Source organism: Juglans regia, chromosome 8 (genome assembly GCF_001411555.2).
Source record: "Juglans regia cultivar Chandler chromosome 8, Walnut 2.0, whole genome shotgun sequence".
NCBI lineage: Eukaryota > Viridiplantae > Streptophyta > Magnoliopsida > Fagales > Juglandaceae > Juglans > Juglans regia.
The window spans coordinates 7,549,513-7,571,105 of NC_049908.1; the positions used below are offsets into that span (position 1 = coordinate 7,549,513).

A 21,593-nucleotide genomic window follows, 5' to 3' on the forward strand; every position below is an offset into this window, starting at 1 on the left:
TTACATTAAATGTCTTTTGTAACACCCTGCCTAATTAACTATTAGGATTAACCTTAAAATATCATTAGAATAAGTTTATGATTTTGGACTTTAAATATTTTTTTTATTATTACTATTATTATTATATTATTTTTTATTGCTTATTTTACTTATTTACTTCAATGTTGATAGTTATATTTTTTTAGACCATGACACTTAGTGTCATTAATTATTAACCTTGAAAGATTAGAGAAACAAGCAATTAGTATTTCTATTAAGGCCTTTAGAACCTTAGGACATTAATGGGCCAAACCTTACAACCCTTTAACCAAGCCTCATAGGAGTACAAGACTTGATAGGATAGCCTTAGCCCAAGTATGAGGAAGGCATAAGGCCTTTTGGGCCAAACATGGTATAAGTTTGACTCATGGCCCAATTAGGTCAAGATAAGTCTTTCAAGCCCCATCTTTGTGGGTCTTGAGGTCTCTTATAATCTTTCAAAATCTGAAAACAAGACCCCCATTCACTCAAACCCCAAAGCCCATGAACCATTAACCCACACTCATAACCATTTTAAGCCCACAAGACCCAAAGCCTTGTTTTGTTCTATTTCACTCTTCAATTTAAAAGCTCAATACATCATACCATGTAGGGGTGTAACCGGTCCGGTCCGGTCCGGTCCGGTTTTTTATAAAATCTAGGATCGAACCGGTATGTACTGGTTTTGTATTTTTCAAAACCGATTACGCACCAGTTACCCTCCTAAACCGGTACTTCCGATTTTACCGGTTTCTGGTCCGGTTTTCGGATTTTTTTAAAATGTAAGTTTCACAATTTGTCATTAAAAATTTGTTTATAAAAAAAAAATTTTTTGATTTTACAAAAACTGTTTTATACTTTTATTAATATATTAGACTATATAATAGTATTAATATTAGACTATTGGTATAGTTATAAGTTATATATTAGTATTAGTTTTAAACTTTTAGTGATTTAGTATTACATTTTATGTAATAATTTATAAATTATAATAAGAAATTATTTCATATATGAATATATATATTATGTATAAAATTTCATATAAAAATTTATAATTACACATTATATATAAAACTTATATATATTAATATTTAATATATAAAAAAATATATTGTATAAAACTTATATATAAAAATATTATTTTTTATTTTTTTTTTAATCAACGGGTCCGGTCCGGTTTGGTCCCGGCCAAAAAATCCCGGAACCGGAACCGGCTGGTTTTTACATTTTAGAAACCGGTTCCGGACCGAACCGGTTCAAAACCGGTAAAACCCGGTTTGAGTTTACACCCATAATACCATGAACTTCCTCAAATCCATGTGATACCCTAAGTACCTAAATTAAGTTTTGAAATTGGGTTAAGATCATTAATCAACTTATCTATGATTAGTGATCTTTAAACCATGTTTAGAGTTTAAATTTTTTCTTATTCTTTTTAACCTTTTTTATCTGAAATTTTCTTGTTTCATTATTTAATTACATCATTCTTCGATCATATTAGGACCCTAGATAAACCTCCACGCATGTCATTAGAAGAAATGACATATCAAACCCCAAACTACACCAATCAACACACATGAGTGCCCTTTGTATGCAATGGATTGTTTTGTCCTTAAATCCAATCCTATTGTGCATTTTTCTTAAAGGCAATATGGTCTTTAATACCTCATATGATCCCTTAAACTTAGACCTAGCCTTGGACGAAATTTGGATTCGAAAACCAAACTAAAACCCCAAACCGATTTTACTCAAAAGACTAGTTGGATGACAACCGAATTGGTTGGGTTTCAACCATCCATTTGCCCATGGCTGAGCCACCACCCTATGCCACCTCCAGCACCACTCAATCCTCAAGAGGCCCTAATGGTCATCATGAGCTTTGAACAGTTTTTGAACCCAAAGAAGGCACCCAAAACCGAATGGCTTTGTGCACCACTCCACTTGGTAGCCACCCTCCCTTGCATCATTTTCTTTGAGCTGCACGTCCATGATCACTTCACAGCCCACTCTCCACCTTCTACCACTTGAAAAAGCCTTCAAGAAGTGACCTTCCACATGCAAAAATCAGCCTTGAAGAATAGTCAAGAAGATGAGTCAAGGCTATGATCAAATATGCCAAAAAAAAAAACCACTTTGAACCTGTCAGCCTCATAGTTGGTTTTGGTTGGTTTTCTTCTATTTCTTCTACACCACGATTTTACCAACACCCTTAGGTTCATTGTAGCACCTGAAGTGATGAAATCATGGTGGTTTTAGGGGACTATTCACTTTGCACAAGTGACATAAGGTGATGAAGTGCAAACTGAAAAATCATCCCCTTACACCACTGCCCAATTCCTCCAATCACCATAGACTTAGGCCAACGTCTCCACCCCCTTGGCCACCTATAGGCCCCTCCACCCCGTCATTTCCTTCACACCTCATCTCCAGCTTTCCCTTGAGCATTGAGAGCCATCTTCCCCTTAGTTTTGAGAGAAACTGAAAGGTGTGTTTACTTGAGTGTTCTTGGATTTCTTGTGCTAGGAGCTTGAGTGTGCTACGAAATTTGTAAGTATTCTTTCCCTAGATCTTAGTCTACATGTCAAGTTGTGATTTTAAATGTTGAAGTGATTTTTGAATGAATTTAGAAAAGGTTATCATGCTTGATTCAAACCCAAGTTATTAAGAATGGTTTAAGTGTTTAAATCGTTTTACTTAGAAATTTTAGCTATGACATGTCTTAGCATATTTTGATATGATTTATTAGTGTCTTAGAATGATCATGGAACGTTTTATTTTTTTAAATTCTATCTTATTTTGATCATCAAAACATGCATGGGTTTTAAGTAAGTATGTGATTAAGGCATGAAGTTTGATTTGTTCTACCTAGACTTGATAATTAAGCATTTAGAAACCTTCTGATTGGGATAAGAATGAAAATGCATATTTTGGGTAGGTTTTGAAAGCAGGTCTTTGTGATTTATACTAGGAATATTAAGCATGATTAATGAAAGATTAATGAAAATTAAGGTTTTTAGCCATGATTAAGTGTTGGAATGAATATGTTCACTAAAGAATTTACCTTTATCATATCATTAAGGGCTATAGTGTTTTTTTTGTGACTAAATAAAATTTCATAAACATGCATTCGTAGAGATCAATATATGAAAACACACAAAGGTATCAATTAGAGTACATGCCATGAGTTAGGATTGTTTGAACTAGTTTCACTTTTAATTTTACAATTCTAAGTGTATCGATGGGTTTAGAATATAAAAAATATGAGGTTCATGAAGTTTGGTTAAATTTGATATTTGTTTGCAAATAGTGAAAATTTCTTGCCTTAGTGGCAATTTTTGAAAGTTTAGGAGTATTTTTGTAAATACTCATTTTTGAAGCCTTTGACTATGAACATCTTCCTTAGAGGTTCAAATCTTAACTTAGTATGAATCTGATTTCAAATGCTACGACTTTTCAAACTCAATAAGTTAGTAAGTTAGCCTCTAACTTACACATTGATAAGTTATTTATGATTTATTGATAAATATCACATTTATGTTTTAAATGTCATTTTGAGCATAAAATATCATGTTATATAATACATCGAGTGCATACTTACATGACATGTGATATTTTTCACAATTTTAGCATATTGCATCTATAAATATCATTTTTTCATGAAAGCTTGCTACATATGCACATGTCATGAAATACATTTTTCAACATAGTATGAAAAATAATTTTTGTCACGACCCCAAAGGCTAAGATGAGAAATTATCCTAGTGGAACTCCTCTATCCATTCTGGAGTGTTTAAGAATGAAGTGGTAACCCCTGAGTTGACGAAGAACAGTCAACGGGTTTCGAATGTGTTCTTTTTAAAGAACACCGGAGCGAAATCAAATGTTATGACACCTAAGGCTGGTGGGTGTACATGTTATGCTGTTATGTTATATTACCAATGCATTGAGAACAAGTCTGCTGAAAACTTAGTTTCAAGGTGAGTTATACTACGATCACCGGCAGGTACTCACAGTGCATATGGGGGATTGTGATGATACCACACATTAGGATGTTACGATTAAATATAAATTACTAATAATGATGAAATGTTATGATGTTTTGTACGGTTGAAGTAAAAATGCACTTTGAACGAAAATATATGTCTCAAATTTTTTGAAAATGTTAAGGAATCTGGATGGGAGACACACTAACTTTTTCACATTTTATGCATTTTATGCATTTCATATTTATCATTCTTCATACATAATTTATATTTGTGCACATGGGTTGTTTAACTTATTAAGATTTCAAGTAAATCTCACACCTTGTGAACCCACTATCATTGGAATGATAGAAGTTGTATGAGGACCCGAGAATGACAGATTGGATAGAGCGTTGGATCCAACTGATTGAGAAGGAACCAGACATCGAGAAAATACTAGACCTTATCCTTATGTTTATAGCACTAGTCCTTCATGCTCTAGAACGCAGGAAGTGATTGATTTAGTTTTGCAGACTTTTATGTTTAGCTTATGCTACTATTTGATTTGAATTTATGATAGTCATTAATTTATTGAGATGTTTTTAGTTATTCTGACATAAGTTTTATTTTCACCCTTAATCCACTCCGAATATTGCATTATGCTAGTTGCACTTATAGAATGCATTGCATATTAACTGTCATGTACGGGGGTATATAACATTGTGTTACATGTCCTGACGTTCTAAATCTCCATTTAATCCCACGCAGAGGTTGAGGGCGTCACATCCTTCCTAAATCTTTACAACTTTATAAGAAGGCAATGGAGGAGGTACAAGCTTTTAGGAATGCTCAAGTCTCTCAGAAAACCTCATACTAGCTTCCTTTCAAATGGTTCGATTGTGGGAGAAACCTCCAATAGGTTTTTATAAATTGAATTGGGATGCTGTAGTTGATAAACCTAGGGGCGATACCCGCCCCCTACGGGGCGGGGCCACCCCTTCCCTGCCCCCCGCCCCCGCATATGCGGGGGTGAGATTTTTTTCCCGGACCCTGCCCCCGCATGGGCGGGGGCGGGGTCCCCCGTCCGCTGCCCGGGGTGCGGGGGTGGACCCCCACCCGTCCGCACCCCCCGCACATGGTCGGCCCAGTACTTTTTTCTGGGCCCTAAATGGCCCAGAATCAGTTTTTTGGCCCCTTTGGGCCCAGAATTCTTTTTGGGCCCATTATTTAGATTAAAAAAAATATAAATTTAAAAACAGAAAAGAAATAATTTTTTTTTATAAGTAGATATTAAGTTTTAACTATTAAATAATTAATTAATATTCATCACTAAGGCAGTAAGACACTATGCTAAAATAAATAGTTTACAATTATACAAATTAAGAGAACTAATAAATTATTACACTATTACAAACTCTTCTAAAAAAAATAAATATTACAAATTGTATAATTAACTATTGTAGCAACATTACAATAATTGTAAATTAAGAAAATTAATTTTGGGGTGGAGCCGTAGTTGTGAGTTCACTAAGTTGTGTCGAATGTCGATTGCTGTGAAACTGAAAATCAATAAGTTAAAAATAAAAGTTAATAAGTCAAAAACCCTAAAATATTAGGGAAATGCTATGCATCAGCCCCACACCAGCACACACTTCACATCACTTTTTTTTTTCAAAATATTAATAAGTTAAAAATATTAATAAGTTAAAAATAAAACAAATTAGAATTAAAAAGTTATAAAAATGAAACAAAGTTTTAAATACAAAAAACAATTAGGGAAGAAATTATGTAAACCATGGCAATGGTGAGTCCAATACAAAAATCATGCTGCATCGGAGGTAGCCGTAGACGCCGTCTCATGTATCACTATAAGTATTAAATTTGAAATGAAATTAATGAATACCAATTAAATGAAAATAAATAAATAAAAATAAATAAATAAAAATAAGAAATTAGAATAAATACCAGATCCAGACTGATAATCACCCTCCTCCTCGACGTCGGCCTCCTCATACTCAAGAACATCCGGAACATGAATTGGAGTTCCCTTGATCCAATTCTGCATGCAAATCAAAGCCTCCACAGTGGCAGGAGCTAATGAACTCCGAAATAAATCTAATACACGTCCTCTGGTGCTAAAGGCCGACTCTGAGGCTACTGTGCTAACAGGGATGGCCAAAAATGTGCGGGCTATCTCTCCAAGGATGGGATACTTCACAGCATTCACCTTCCACCAACTTAATATATCGAAATCTCGTGAAAATGGTAGAATCTCTGCTGCTAAGTATCTGTCTATCTCTGACTGAGCCTCTACAGAAGTCCGGAGGAAGGGGGTCTGCTCATACCTCTCACCCCACTCCAATCTACGCCTTTTCCCACTCTCGACTTCAGGAAACTGTGAGCCTGAGGCTGAGGGGGTAGATGTATGTGCCGCAATATTACCACCCCGCATGGTGGAAAACTCATCAAATAATCTAGTTAGGGTTTCCCGAACCCTTGTTGCAATAAGCTCCGCTCATACTTGCCCGTATGCAAGGCCCAATCCAAATATCATGCCATCCAACTTATACCTCAGGTCAAAGACGACAGCTACATATAACAAAATATTAGCCCTAGTTAAATCTCCCCAATACTTGTCGTACTTTGACCTCATAATCAATGTCATCTCCCGCAGCCTAATGTGACCACCCGCGACCATGTCATCTAATTATTCTTTCACCCTACATATTTGCTGGCATACAACATTGGATGTAGGGTACAAAGTTCCAGATAGCCTCGTGGTGACATCGTAAAAAAGCCTCAAAAACTCTACAAAAATAGTTACAATTTCCCAATCATCAGCTACGGGTTTCCCCAATCCCCCGTGATCATCAAAATATTTTACATATTGGATGTTTTCATCACCCAATAATGCAAATGCCAGCCTATATTCTTGGGCCGCCTCCAACATCAGAAATGTTGAATTCCATCGTGTAGGCACATCAGTACAAAGGCCCTTCTTAGATGTTGGACTCGCAGATCTCGCAGCAACCTTGAATTTCTCCAACCTTGAAGGAGAAGATCTCACCCATCTCACAGCAGTCCTAACTTGAGCAATCGAGTCATAAAGATATCTCAAACTATCACTGACAATCAAATTCAGAATATGTGCTGCACATCTCACATGCAGACACTCACCACCCATAAGTGTCTTATTTGCCTCTCTAAGATAAGTTTTCAAATGTCCTAATGCAACATCGTTAGACGAGGCATTATCGACTGTGACTGTAACAACTCGGCTCAAACCCCACTCTTTTATTGAAGCCTCCAAGGCCTTCCCAACTGTCTCACCCTTATGATCGGTGATTTTACAAAATTTTATAATTTTCTTGTGTAATGTCCAATGGCAATCAATAAAATGCACAGTCAAAGACATATAATTAAAATTTTGGATCGATATCCAAGTGTCAGTGGTGAGACAAACAAATTGATCCGCCAATTGACCCCTCAACTTCTCATTTTCAATGTAAAAATGATTTTTTACATCCTTTGCCACCGTGTGGCGAGAGGGAATATTAAACCTTAGTTCAAAGTAGTGAGAATACGATTGGAACCATTTCCCGTCTACAATTTGAAAAGGTAGCTCGTCTATTATGACCATACGAGCTAGATGTCTTCTACACTCATCCGGATCATACTTAGTATACCCCCTCAAACTTGCACTCCCACTAGTCCCATCCGCCATTTTTTGAAGTCCAACTTCTAGCCTAAATTGGCTTTTATCTTGTAATGATCTTAATATTGGACTTTTTTTGCATTGCTCTTCTAAGTGGACCTTTAATTGTGAGGTGCCATGTTTCCTATAGTGGCATCCATAAATTTTGCCACAATGGTTGCACTTGGCTTGGGGGTTACTTGAGTCACCACCCTCTAGTTTGGTAAAATGACTCTAAACTATTGAAGCAGGTTTTTTGCTGGGCTTGGGGGCGGGGCAAGGTGCCGTAGGGCTAGGGGTAGGGGTATGAGTAGGAGGGGTAGGTGTAGGTGTAGGGGTAGGGGTAGGGGTGCCCTCGGCCTGAAAAGGAGAGCTCGCACTCGAATCCGCTGGCATATCCATGAACTAAAGCAAACAAGAAATCTGAAATAATAGAAAACATAACAACTATATAATGAACATAAAAGAAAAGTAGAATAAAAAAAAGTATCACACTATCATTTGGTTATAAATGTAATAAAGTATATTAACAACAAATACACTATATGTTGTTAATAAAGTATATTAACAAATACACTACATGAGGAAAGAAAATATGAATGTTTCCTTTATTTAAGTAAGGTAGAAAAGTCCACATCCAACAAATTAAAAAATATTAACAAAGAAATGACATCTTTTTATTTATTATTTTTTTTTTAAAAAATCTTTATCTCTTAATATAACATCAAATAATTTTTAAAATGTAGTATTATGTATGGGTTGAAAAATGATATTTAGAGTAGATAAGTCTTGTGTATTTTTTTTTAAAGAAAAAACTTGATTAGTAAATGTGAAACTTACAAGAATAATATTTTTTTTTAATGATGAATCTTATTTTTTTTTTAAAGAAAATTCTTAGTATACTTGTATAAATTATATCTAGCATTACTAGTCTAGAATAGGGTATTAGAGGATAATATATACACACACAAAGTTAATTTCCAGATTTTAATGGCATGCAATTTCTTGTTTATACATTGAGCCCTAAATTAATTTAGGGGTTCCAATATTTGAAAACCCTAAATTAATTTAGGGTTTAGAAATACCTTAAATTAATTTAGGGCTCAAATCCGAAACCCTAAATTAATTTAGGGGTTCCAATCTTTGAATCCCCTAAATTAATTTAAGGTATTTCGAAACCCTAAATTAATTTAGGGGTTTCAATCTTTGAAACCCCTAAATTAATTTAGGGTTTCGGATTTGAGCCCTAAATTAATTTAGGGGTTTCAATCTTTGATACCCTAAATTAATTTAGGGGTTTCAAAGATTGAAACTCTTAAATTAATTTAGAGTTTCGGATTTGAGTCCTAAATTAATTTAGGGGTTCCAATCCGAATTAATTAAACAATCAAATCCAATCAAATCTGAAATAATTACAGAAATGAGAAAACAAACACAATTCACATGCATTTCACGGACTCATTCAAATTTCAAACCAAAACACATGCACAATCTAAGCTCCACAGCACACAATTCACAAAAATCTCATCCTCCATCTCCGATAAACCCCTTCCTTCCTCCAATCTCCATTAAAAATATAAATTACAAAAAAATAAAATAGGATAGGGTTTGAGTTTCTTACCTTCGAGTTCGGGATTTGGATCTTCGGTGAGATGCAGAGAAAGGGACCGGATGCGCACGGCGACGTTGAAGGAGACGCTGGTAGCTGGGTGCGGCGCCGGAAACTCAGAGAGAGGGAGAGATGAGCGGAGCTGGGTCACTGTGAGGCAGCAGAGACAGAGAAGTGAGAGTCTGAGAGTGAGCGAGGGAGGGAATCGGGGGGGGGGGGGATTTCATTTCTAATTAACCCAGGCATGAAACGACGTCGTTTCATGCCTGGGTTTAAAAAAAAAAAACCTACGCATGAAACGACGTCGTTTCATGCGTACTTTATATATATATATATATATATGAACAGTAATTGGCGGGGCGGGGTGGGTGTCACCCCCATCCCGCACCCACCCCCGGACAGAGCGCCAGATTGACCCCGCCCCCGCATCTGGCGGACGGGGTGGTCCGCCCCGCCGCACGGGTGCGGGGCGGAAACTGGTCGGGGCAGCGGGGGCGGGGCCCCGCTGCCCACCCCTAGATAAACCACAGAGCAAAATTGGCATCAGGTTATAGTCAGGGATTTTGAAAGATGGGTAATAGGCACATTCTGAAATATGGGTAAATGTGTCGATTCAGAAAGATGAAGGGCCCAAAAGTAGCACTTCAAGTGGTCAATGCACTGAATAAGAGAACTAGGGACTGGAGCCAATCTGAGTTTCTGCTAAGGGACATCAGAGTCTTGTTGAAATGTTTCTCAAATTGGCCAGGTCAACATGTTGGATGTGAAGGAAACTATGCTACTCATAATCTTGCTAAAGATGTTATTAATGATATTGTGTTACATTCGATGTCATGGATGTTGAGGATCAGATTCCAGAGTGTATTCATGATATTGTGTTATGTGAGATGATGTAATTTGATTTATGAATAATAAATGTTTTCCTTTCCTTTCAAAAAGAAAATAAGCAAATTAGATTCGTAAAAGGAAGGTTCATTATACCTAGATTGATCTGATTTTTAGATTGGGTCAGGCATCAGGAATAAGCAAACTCATTATATATATTAAAGTGAAAGTTGAAAGTTATAGCCATATTTACTGTTTTGATCTCTTAAATTGAGTCATACGAAGCACCTTCAAGGCTTCAAGCCTATCATTCCTAACAAACACCAGCCATATAATAGTGTAATATCATATTGACATGAGTACTGTTATTGTTTTGATCTATACGCCCGCTAGCTCAACATTTGTCTTAATTTGCTCTAAAAGGATATATGGGAGAGGGAGATCCCAACAAACATCTCAAAAAATAGTTTAGCAAAATTGAAAAATGACTCCAATTAGATAAGGTCGATCCCATGCATGCTCCTTGGTATAAATTGTCTAAAAGGTCGATCCCATGCACCTCATGACATGTGAGGTGCATTATGTAAAATCTTTGTCGAAATTACTTATGTTGAATGCCCTGCATCATATGTTGTCTGTGGAAGATCAAGACTATAGCCCTGACCCCTTATTCCTAAGGTGTCGAGCTTAGTATCATGTTGGCTATCACATGACTTCAATTTTGATTGGCTTTGGTGAATTATGTTGATATATTTTAGGGGTGTCAATATTTGATATGACCTGTAAATCCAATATAAACAAGATACGAAATTAACAAATTTGAGTTTGATATAAATGAGCTCGGATCAAAACAAGTTGACTTGTTAAGACACGATTAATAAACAGGTCAATTCGCAATAACTAATTTAATTTTTATTTCAAAATTAAAATTTTATTATCTACCCTCAGTAGTGTATGAGTTTACGCCCATCCCTGGTCAGGTACAATTTCCTTTCAATTTCTCCCTTGTAGCCATTATCCAAATTCGCGCAAGTGTGTCCACCCCAAAAAAAATAATAATTAAAAAAAAAAAATGACTAGACGAGGAATCCATTCTCGTGAACAAATACAACCCATACACACACCTAGGAGCAACCTTTCTTGCATATCCATACAAGACCCGAGTAGGCGGGTCAAGGTCCTACGAGGTACCCACTACTCGGAGTACCCTCCCAAAATGACAAAGATGTATCTGTCAGGTTCGGTTCTTATTAGCTGGTAGTTGTAATATTGTTATTTCTTAATATATTTATGTTTTATTATTAGGATTGTAATTCTAGACCTATACTGATATTTGTTATTGTTGGGTTTGTAATAAAATATTAATATTTATTATCTTTTATGTGAAATTATGTTAATTGAATTATGCGAGTTAGTTCAACCTATTTATATAAAACATGTTGAAATGAATCGTGTTGTGTTATACATTTCTAATTAATTATTAAACGGGTCAAAATGGGCGACACGATGCGACCCGTTATTTAAATAGATCATATTAAGATTTGAAAGTCTGATCCATTAACCTTAATAGATCGTGTTCGGATTAACTCATATAATCAAATATTCATTGTTTACAAGACACTACGAATTGCCAGGCCTAATATTTCCTTTCCTGCCCACAGTCTTCTACTTCGAAAAGAATCACAGTCTCATTTGCCTTAAGTACTATCAGATCAGTTATTCCTCTTGTTTACGTTTTGAGTAATGCTACAAGAAAAAATCTAATTGTAAGCGATTCTGTATACTAATACGCGCACACATTCAATATGATTGGTCGGTTAGAAAGTAGATTTTATTGAAAACAATATTAATTTGAATTTAAAATATGAAAGCAACAACATAAGTAAGCAAATTGGTACGCAAACTTACTTGTACGTACATAGCAAAATTCATGCTACAAACATACCAATTACTGTTGGTAATTGGTAATCGGTATTCATTCTTTTCCGATCCCCCATCTGCGTGTACGTAGTAAACACCATAGCAGATCAAAATTTGTCTTTCATCAAGCTGCATACCCAATGTTTTTACTTCAAAACGACTACGAAATTAAATAGATATATGTGACCATTATAATTATTAATTAACCAAGACTTATTTCACAGAAAATAAAATTCAGGAATAAGCATCGATGGGGAAAAACGGCAAAAAACATGGCTTTTTTAAATAGTGAAGAAATGCAATGCATGGCTGCAACTTTCCCCAGAAGATTCAAAGCTTGGAGGTGGAAAGCTGTATTAGATCCTTCCTGAGAATCTTGCCGGAGGGATTCTTCGGTATAGAAGCTATAAACGCCACTCTCCTGATTCTCTTGTACGGAGCCACCTGCACGTACGTTTATAAGTACTCCAGGTGATCAATACAGTGCTAAACCAAAATATATATTTCTATTGCTTACAGACTTGATAATACAACTCATACATACATCCATATATATATAGGAAAAAAATTTTTGCAAGTGATTTCGTGCAACAAATCGTGTACGAATATTAAATATAAGGCATTCATTTAATGAAATAATGTGAATTGAAGACGAAAATAAATTTTATGAGACAAAAGATCTTATTCTATATATATATATATATATATAGACACGCGCGCACACGCACACTAATTTGTTCATCGTCAGCTTACCTGTCCCGCTACAAAGTCCATGATTGCACTCTCAGATAGATTACTCCCAGCTTTTCTTACCACATATGCCATGGGGCACTGTCCAGCCTCCTTATCAGGAACCCTAAAACACAAGATCAATGATCAAACTGAGGTTTTCTTTTCTTTTTCTCCATTTGTTTTTTTTTGTAAAAGCAAGTGTTTAACCTCTTTAATTAATGCAATAGAGAAGAAGACTTACGGTATAACAGCGGCATCAGAGATCTGTGGATGAGTTAGTAGCAAGGCCTCTAGTTCTGCTGGGGGGACCTAAAAAGTAAAGAAAGAAATCGGCATATATTTCAAGATAGATACATTTTTTCTCAGAATATAATCAGAAATATCTATCGAAATATAACATCCACGTTGTTGATTGCATCCATACATGCAGTACTTAAGAATTGCATGCATCTGATAACCCAAAACTAAAGCACACGAGTTCCAGAAAGAAGGCAAAGCTTCATTAATTTATAAAGAACCCAATGTTCAATGTCTCACCTGATAACCCTTGTATTTAATTAGCTCCTTCAACCTATCAACCACAAAGATGAACCCGTCATCATCAATATAACATAGATCTCCAGTTTTCAGCCATCCCTCTGAATCAAGAGTTGATTCTGTAGCTTCTGCATTACCAAAATAACCTGCAACAGCATTCCCGGTATGTAGAATCATTAAAAAGAGCCAAAAACATTTTCCACCATGTTGGAGATAATATCAAATCAAGAATTTTTATCATGATTTGATTTGGTGATTTGATTTTACTAATTATCAAAAGAGTTCTTCTACTTGTAAGTTGTAAAGCACACCCTCTATGTCGTTGACATGTCAATATATATGAATTTTAAATTTTTGCAAAACAAGTCTTGTCATGAAATATGTGTTTTATACGTTGACTTACAAATAGAATTTTTCATTATCAATTCAAGATATTTATTTTCATTATGATGCAGATATTTACCTTATTTGATCTATATGTAATTTTCTTATAAATAAAAACTAATAATTTATATTCAATGACAATTGAAAATACCAAAAATAAAGTCCTCATATTCTCTCTCACCTCCCTTCTCCATCTTCTTTTCTATGATATTATAATTTCTATTACCATGCAAATATAATAATATATTCCAAGAAACATTCTGTTACATGGCGAACGCTTGTAACAATATGGTCATATCATTATTGCATAATATATTCCGACTCTTTTGAAAGAGTAATGCTAGGCATGTTAGGTAAAATATTATATTTTTTTAATATTTTAAAATATTTTTTTAAAAAATATCAATACACTAATAGTTACTTCTTTAATCAATAAGTAAAAAAATAAAAAATTAAATTAAATATATGAATTGTCAAAATAAGAGTGCAAAGTAGCATTATTTTTTGAAAACTGCTTCACACCGGTCGAGCTGGTTTTTCCACAAAAACAACCCTCCATTCATCTCAAGCCACGTAGGAAAAAACACTCTAAGAAAAATACACCCCACCACAAACAATCAATTTGTATGTGCTAGCCTTCTCTTCCTCATTTGCACCGTCATCTGTCTTCTCTTCCTCGCTGCTCTCTCTGCCCTTAGTTTGACGCCGACGCCGATGCAAGCATCTCAGTCTGACGTCAATACTGACTCAACCATCTCAGTCTGACGCCAACAAAAACGTAGCTCAGAAACTGTGATATCCCATATAATAAGGATAAGGGTAGGTAGTGAATGTGTTCTCAAATTGCTTGGGAAAGAAAAATTCTTGCTCTTTATAAGGTTCCAATGAGACTCCAATTGTATCATTGACTAGTCATTTTGGAGTATAGACTATGTGGTTTGGGCCTTCCATTGGAGCGTTACAGAAACACTCCCTCAAATCGCACCCTTCTCTTCCTCATGCCCCTCTCCTCCTCCTCATTTGCACCGCCCCTCTTTGCCCCTTTCTTCCTTGCTGCCTCTATTTGCACCGCCCCAATCTTAATCCCTCTCTGCCTCTCTCTTCTTCTTAGAACTTTTATCAAATACGTAAAATGCAAAAAAAAAGTATTTTTGTGGCTAACATCGTGTGATTTCTTTCTTATTCACCAGTTTACATTCCAAGCAAATATATTTACATTCCAAGCAAAAACAGAAAGGTTTCTAACGAAACATACCAATAGAAATGTCTACTTTTACATCGTAATCTCGAATTTAGGATTTTCTATAACAATGGTGAAAGGGCATACAAGAGAGGGAATTCAAAGCATTTCACTGCTTCGGATTGAGTTTCGAGGGGGTGCGAGGAGGCTGAGACGCGACGTAGGTTGAGCTTTGAAGGGTCGTGAGGGGGTTGAGACGCGACGAAAAGGGCATGGGTACGACGTCGACATTTCGAGAAATCGCGGGACTCAAATCAACTTGGAGAAATAGCGAAGAAGAGATTTGCAGGGGTTCTATGATTTTTGCAGCTTGGAGAAATCGCGAAGAGAGATGCACAATTCTGGTGTAGTGCTGGTCCAAGATAAGTGTGGTGGAAGTCTTAGGTGTTGGTATGAGATTGACGGGTTGTTATTTGACTAAAACCAGCTCGACCGGTCCTAAGGAATTTTCTTATATTTTTTGAAATTCTAAAAAGAGACTTGAGACGCAGACGAGAAGAAATCAAAGAATTTTTTAAAGATAAAAGATATTTGTAACTGTGAATTATGCAACTACCACGTCATATCTTTGAAAATAATGAATAAAATATATAACTCAATGAAAAAAATTAAATTTTTAATAATGAATTTTATTTTTTTTCAAAGTAATTATATAATGTTTATATATTTTATGACTGTATGTAAAATTACTCTTTTAACAAATCTAAGATAATTCTTGAAAGTTAAAAAAATAATAATAAGAAAAAAAAGAAAGATAATTGAGTAATCCTGAAGCTCCATGATTACTTATCGTAAAGTTTCTTGGAAATTTTATGACTATATGATATTAATGGGGACCTATGCTAGCGTCGATCGGATAATGTCAACCACAAAGTGAACGTACAAGAATCTCTGCCAAAACAAAAAATTACAAGAAGAATATTACAATCTGTACCTTTCATGATCGAGGGACCTCTGAGCCAAAGCTCGCCGGTCCGGTTCACCGGTAGAGCCTTACCAGTCTCCGGCTCCACAATTTTCGCATCCATGCCCGGAGACAGCAACCCTGCCGTACCGTACCGCCTGCTCTCCTCCAACGAGTCCGTCGACGCGCCGACCCCCGTCGATTCCGTTAAACCGTACCCCTGCAGAATCGTTACTGCCTGATACCTCTCCACGAACCCCTCGATCACCTCCTTGCTCAGCGGCGCACCACCCGACAAGACCGACTGCAGCGAGCTCAAATCGTACTTGGAGCGTATCTGATCAGCACCGTTCACGAGCGCCACCAGAATGGGCGGCACCAAGGGGAGGTAGGTGATTCGGTACTTCTGAATCGCCGAGAGGAGATCGTGCATCTCGTACTTGGAGAGGATCACCACCGTTGTTCCCGATGCGAGTAGGGCCAGCGCGAACACTGCTAGACCATAGATGTGAAACATTGGGACGGTGCAGATGAACCTGTGGTCTCCGTCGAGATTGAACCGACCGAGCACGATTTGAACCATCGCTATGAGGCTCTTGTGCGAACCCACCACGCCTTTACTCGCGCCGGTGGTGCCTGACGAGTAGAGCAGAGTCGCCGTGTCCTCCTGGTTCACTCTGGCCCTGACTCGGGTCCTTCTTGGCTGCTTCTTCAACATTTCCCCGTACGTGGAAATGATTAGAGCATTCTGCACAGCGGGGGTGGACTGCTCGTCCAGGAGAACAATTCGGAGATTTGACCCGGTGAGCTTGGGGACAAGTTGGCGAGTGGTGAAAGCGATGACCGGTTTGGAATCAGCGATCTGTTTGGCGATTTCTCGGGTGGTGTTGAGGGGGTTGGTGGTGGTTATAACGGCGCCGAGGGACATGACAGCGAGGCACACGACGGGGAAGAAGATAGAGTTAGGAGAGAGGAGGAGGACGACATGGCCTTTCTCGACGCCCAAGTCTGTGAGACAAGTGGATACGGAATCGACGGCAAGCCAGAGATCGGAGAAGGTGAGGTGACTGCCGGTGGAGGCGTCGACGAAGGCGATCTTGCCATGGTGAGCTCGGGAGGAGATGAAGGTGGTCACGTCAAGGAAAGGGTTCGGTGGGTGTGCGATGGGCTTACGTTTGCTGTAGAAGACGGAGTTGGAATCGCAGAAACCGGAATTCGGATCGATCACCAGGTTACTCTTCTGCGCCATTAGGGACACGTCGACGACGCCACTTCGCGCGTTCTCTAATAGACGGGCTGGTTTTCAGCTCTATTTTTTTTATACAGTCTGAAGGGCGAACTTTTGAGTCTTTGACCACGTTGTTCAAAGAGCCTGGTCTCGAGACGGTCAGCCGCCTTGTCATGAGGCTATTGTGGCCGTTGATTTGTTTCGTTGATTAGATATACTTTTGGGTCGAGTTTCCACGACTCTTTCACATGCACACTTAGGGTAGGTTTAGGACATAAGATAAAACATAAAATTTTTATTTTATTTTATTATTATATATTTTTTAAATTTTCATACAAAATATAATAAATAATTTAATTTTTTCAAATTTCAATACACCTTTTTTAAATTTTAAAACAATAATAATATTAAAACATAATATTTTAAACTTCAAAACAAAATACAAAATTCTCATCCCACTCTCCAAATCTACCCTTAGAATACAGAGAGTGGGGAGCTTTAGTGGAAGTCAAGAGTCTCGGATACTTAATTTAATATATTTCTTTAATAGTTTGTGCAAGAGTTTAAAAGAATTAGAGAGAATTATTTGTGTCTAAAGGGCGACTTTTATACTAGGTCGTTGGGCAAGGATAGTCCATACCTTATTTCGGAGAATTCATGTCACTTCAACTGTTTATTTAGTCATAATCTTTTAATACGGCGTAACTCTTGGGATAGCGCCATTAATGCTGTGTGGAGTCTGAGGAGCAACATCATTAATATAGCTTAGTTTCCTGATTTACTTTATCCCTCGAATGTTTATTGTTAAGCTTATTCATCATTGCTATTAGGAGATCAAGAATTTCTCGTATCTCTCGCCCACCTACTTGCGCAGATTCTCGAGGATTGGGTGTCATCGGAGGTGTCAAGGCAGCAAGTCTTATTAGCCCCTATCATCCGCTTTCCCACATGAGAATTGCTTCCGGGATGAGTTTTACTTTTGGGCCGAGTGCTCTGTAGAGGCTCATTGACTCAGGAAGATTGTTGGGCCAGATCGGGCTCTATCCCTCTCTCCTAGAGACTACTCTTGGACTCGCTATACGGACCAATAGAAGAGAAAATCTCATAACAATATGATAATAACTTGACTAGGATGTAAAAAAAAAAAATTATATTTATAAAATTCAACATTATATACTAATATGTGATTTATTATTTTTATTTAAATATATATATTAATATGTGGTGTGCGGATAATATAAATACCATTTATCTCACAAAAATAAATAAATAAAAACTAGACGTTAGATTAGTCGGTCGGTTTTGATTTGGCATCTTGTCAATGTGTAAGGTAAAGTAGTAGCACATGTTCCTTAAGGTAGCACGTTTAAATTGGACTGTTTTATTTTATTGTCTTTTAGAGGCGGCGTGTAACATATTCAAGATTTCATATATCCAATGAGAGGGATATTATGCACTTTTTTTTTTTTTTTTTGGTATGCAAAAAACTATTAAACGGCTGGTTTTTAACTTTTTCTTACAATTGATGTTTTGTAAACGCGAACTCTTATATTTTGACAAATCAAATTTGTTGCCGTCATGGTGAATTTTGTAGGCTAAGTGTGTACAAACTTTAATTGGAGGTTGATTCAATTGCCTCTATCTGCATCATTATATGCATTTCTCTGTTTAAATGCATATAAAAAGTCTAGTTTTTGTTCGGAAAAAAAAAAATTGGTAACATTTGTAGAATTAAAAAAAAAAATCAAAAAATAATTGAAACGTTGCTATATATGAAATTAGTTTTTCGGAAATTTAATATCATTCATCTCAATTTCTTTGTATGTTACAATAATCTTTAAAAATCAATTCCTTTTAAGGAGAGGTTTGGATTATGAGTTAAGATGAGATGAGTTGAGATGAAAGTTTAAAATTAAATAAAATATTATTAAAATATTATTTTTTAATATTATTATTATTTAAAATTTAAAAAAATTATAATAATTAAAAGAGTTGAAATGAGTTTAAGACCTTCTTGTATCCAAACCAAGCCATTTGGCATCGGAGGATAATGAATATTAAAGAATGATATATGAATTAATAAGATCTATTAATTAAGTTAAAAATTTTAAAAATTGATACATGAATAAGCTAAAATTGTAAGAGATAAAACCTAAGATCATCAATAAATGCATGTACATATTTATATTTATATCAGAATTTCTTTCTTGAGTTTATTATCTTTTGAGGATGCAATTTGGGTAAGCTAATTAGCGAGTTCTTACCTAAGTTTTCTTTGCACTCTATTCTTTCTTTACAAAACCCAAAAGCACCATCTCCGGTTGCTTCCCCTGCTCTAGATCTCCCCTTCCCCTCTCCATATTTATAGTGTTTTCTCTTTGATTTTTAACTTTTTTTTACACTTTATTTCTCTATAATTCAAAAAAACACTTTGAATCACTGTTTTCTGGTTACCAAATTCGTACATGCCACACCATTATACTCCTCAGTCCTCAGGCGCTGATCTAAGAGATGGGCTAAGAAATACTTACGTTAGCCTAAGCCACACGCGTGCGACACGTGACGCCGCTGCTAAGACATTCCGACCACTATACACGCGGTTTGAGAATGTGAGGCCCACCATTCGATGCAGTCGCCGGTCTTCGTTTGGCGTTGCCAAGGTTCATGACTTTCCCTTATCCCACTATGCTCCATTGCTCCTACTTTGAGAAAGTTATATGAATCCACCCACCTGTCAGTATAATGAGTGAAAAAGTCTAGAAGGACCCCATTGCTCCTATGTGCCAACTGCCAAGCGGATTTTTAAGAAAACAAAAAATTTACTTATCGTTACTTAAATCATACACCAATACTTATCATTTTTATTAGTTTATTTAAACACATATATATTAATATGTAAATATATATTTAAATAAGATGATAAAAAATAATAAATCACATATTAGTAGTGTTGTGCAGAAAAGGCTTTGGGCCCGATCCATCTGTCAAAACCAACTTAGTCCACCCGAATAAAAACGGGTTCATCGGATCAAAGTTTAATAACGGGTTTTAAACTATCAACCAGTCGAACTTGTCGAAATCGAAAATCCTCAATCTACTTTTCTGAAACCCATCAAAATCGAAAGGCGAAACGTCTTCTCCCCACTGCGAAAACCCTAGTTGCCGTCGCCATCACCAATCTCCGACTTCGAGCTTCCAAGCCTTCGTTCCACTACCTCGTTTCAAGGTTATCTCTCTATCTCTCAGCTCTTTCTATTTCGGTTCTCTCTTCTTCTTTTTTAGTCACTCTAGTAGAATAGAAAAGATTTGGAGTTCTATTAGTATTTTTTATTCAATTAGTCTTCAAGTTTCTGAATTTTGTGGCTTTTTTTCTCCGTATTTGAATAAAATCTATTGTGATTTTAGTTGTTTGGCTCATGAGGAAACGAAGGATAAAAAAATGAATGTTGACGTTGAGTAAAGAAAATGAAATGGGTTCCTGTTGTGGTTTTAATTGTTTGGCTCATGAGAAAACGAATGAAAAAATTAATTCTGACGTTGAGTAAAGAAAAAATCTATTGCTGAATATGAACTCTTTTGATGTGCAGGACAAATACATGTTGCTGAGCTAATGATTTTGGATAATTTGGAGGCTAATCTTGAAAAATATTGTTGTGTCGAAAACAATGTTAGATCTTTAAAGGATCTTTTTTTTAGTCTAGATTTAAAGGATCTTTAGTGGGTCTAGTATGGTTATTTTAGTCAAGTATTTATCAAACTCAATCCAATATTTAGTGGGTTTGTATTTGTTTGGTTTTCGAGAAAGTGTAAATAGGAAGGAAGCTAGCTCTTCGGCCTAATGAAGAGGAAAAGAGTGCAAGAGTTTCAATTTTATATTAAAAATAAAAAATAAAAATCGAGTCACACTGGTTCAATCTGATTCTATTTTGGTCAGGTTGGTGCCTTAAATCTATTTTCTCAGATCGAGTCTAGCACAAAAATGACTATATCACACCGAGTTGTAGGCCTATATATTAGTGTATGGTGTGAGGATAATAAATAATATTTCTCTTTAAAAACATCCCGAAATATCATTATTTTAAATTTTAGTTTAGCTTAAGGCCTTGATTAGTTTAGCAGACCATCACATTCAATTTCATTTCATTTCATTTTATCTCAATATCTAAATATCATTTAAATATAAGTACTTTTTAATTTTAACTTTTTAACTTTTTTATCTAATTATTAACTAATCATTACAATTTTCAAACTTTTAAATAAAATACAAGAACAATTCAACAAATAAATTATATTCTATTTTAATTTTATAATATTTTAATTCAATTTTTTCTTTCTTATTTTTTAAAATCTTATAAAATATCTTAATTCAAATTATTTTATTATTATTTAATAATTATTTTATTATTATTTACATATTTTTCATCTCATCTATATAACTAATGAGGTCTAAGAGAGAACATTGTACCGCGGCCCGCCCAAGCATTATTCAATGGACTTACCAAATAGGCTGAATTAAAGTGGGCCCAGTTTTCACTCGATT

General features: G+C 35.9%; 1 protein-coding gene across 1 annotated transcript; it reads right to left on the minus strand.

Moving 5' to 3' along the window:
- Positions 1-12,189: 12,189 nt before the first annotated feature.
- LOC109004287 (4-coumarate--CoA ligase-like 5) lies at positions 12,190-17,295 on the minus strand. The gene is made up of 5 exons (XM_018982796.2): positions 15,856-17,295; positions 13,298-13,443; positions 13,002-13,069; positions 12,782-12,884; positions 12,190-12,472 (listed from the first exon to the last, which is right to left on the minus strand). Exons 1-5 carry the CDS (start codon positions 17,072-17,074, stop codon positions 12,359-12,361), a joined length of 1,650 nt encoding a protein of 549 aa, XP_018838341.1. The 5' UTR covers positions 17,075-17,295; the 3' UTR covers positions 12,190-12,358.
- Positions 17,296-21,593: the final 4,298 nt, after the last annotated feature.

What these genes read in the sequence shown, in the direction of transcription:
- LOC109004287 (XM_018982796.2), bottom strand. Translation starts at nt 17,074, where the DNA reads ATGGCGCAGAAGAGTAACCTGGTGATCGATCCGAATTCCGGTTTCTGC. An exon ending in AGGTCCCTCGATCATGAAAG is followed by an intron (nt 13,444 to 15,855) that starts GTACAGATTGTA and finishes ATGCTGTTGCAG; the next exon opens with GTTATTTTGGTAATGCAGAA. An exon ending in TTAAATACAAGGGTTATCAG is followed by an intron (nt 13,070 to 13,297) that starts GTGAGACATTGA and finishes TTTACTTTTTAG; the next exon opens with GTCCCCCCAGCAGAACTAGA.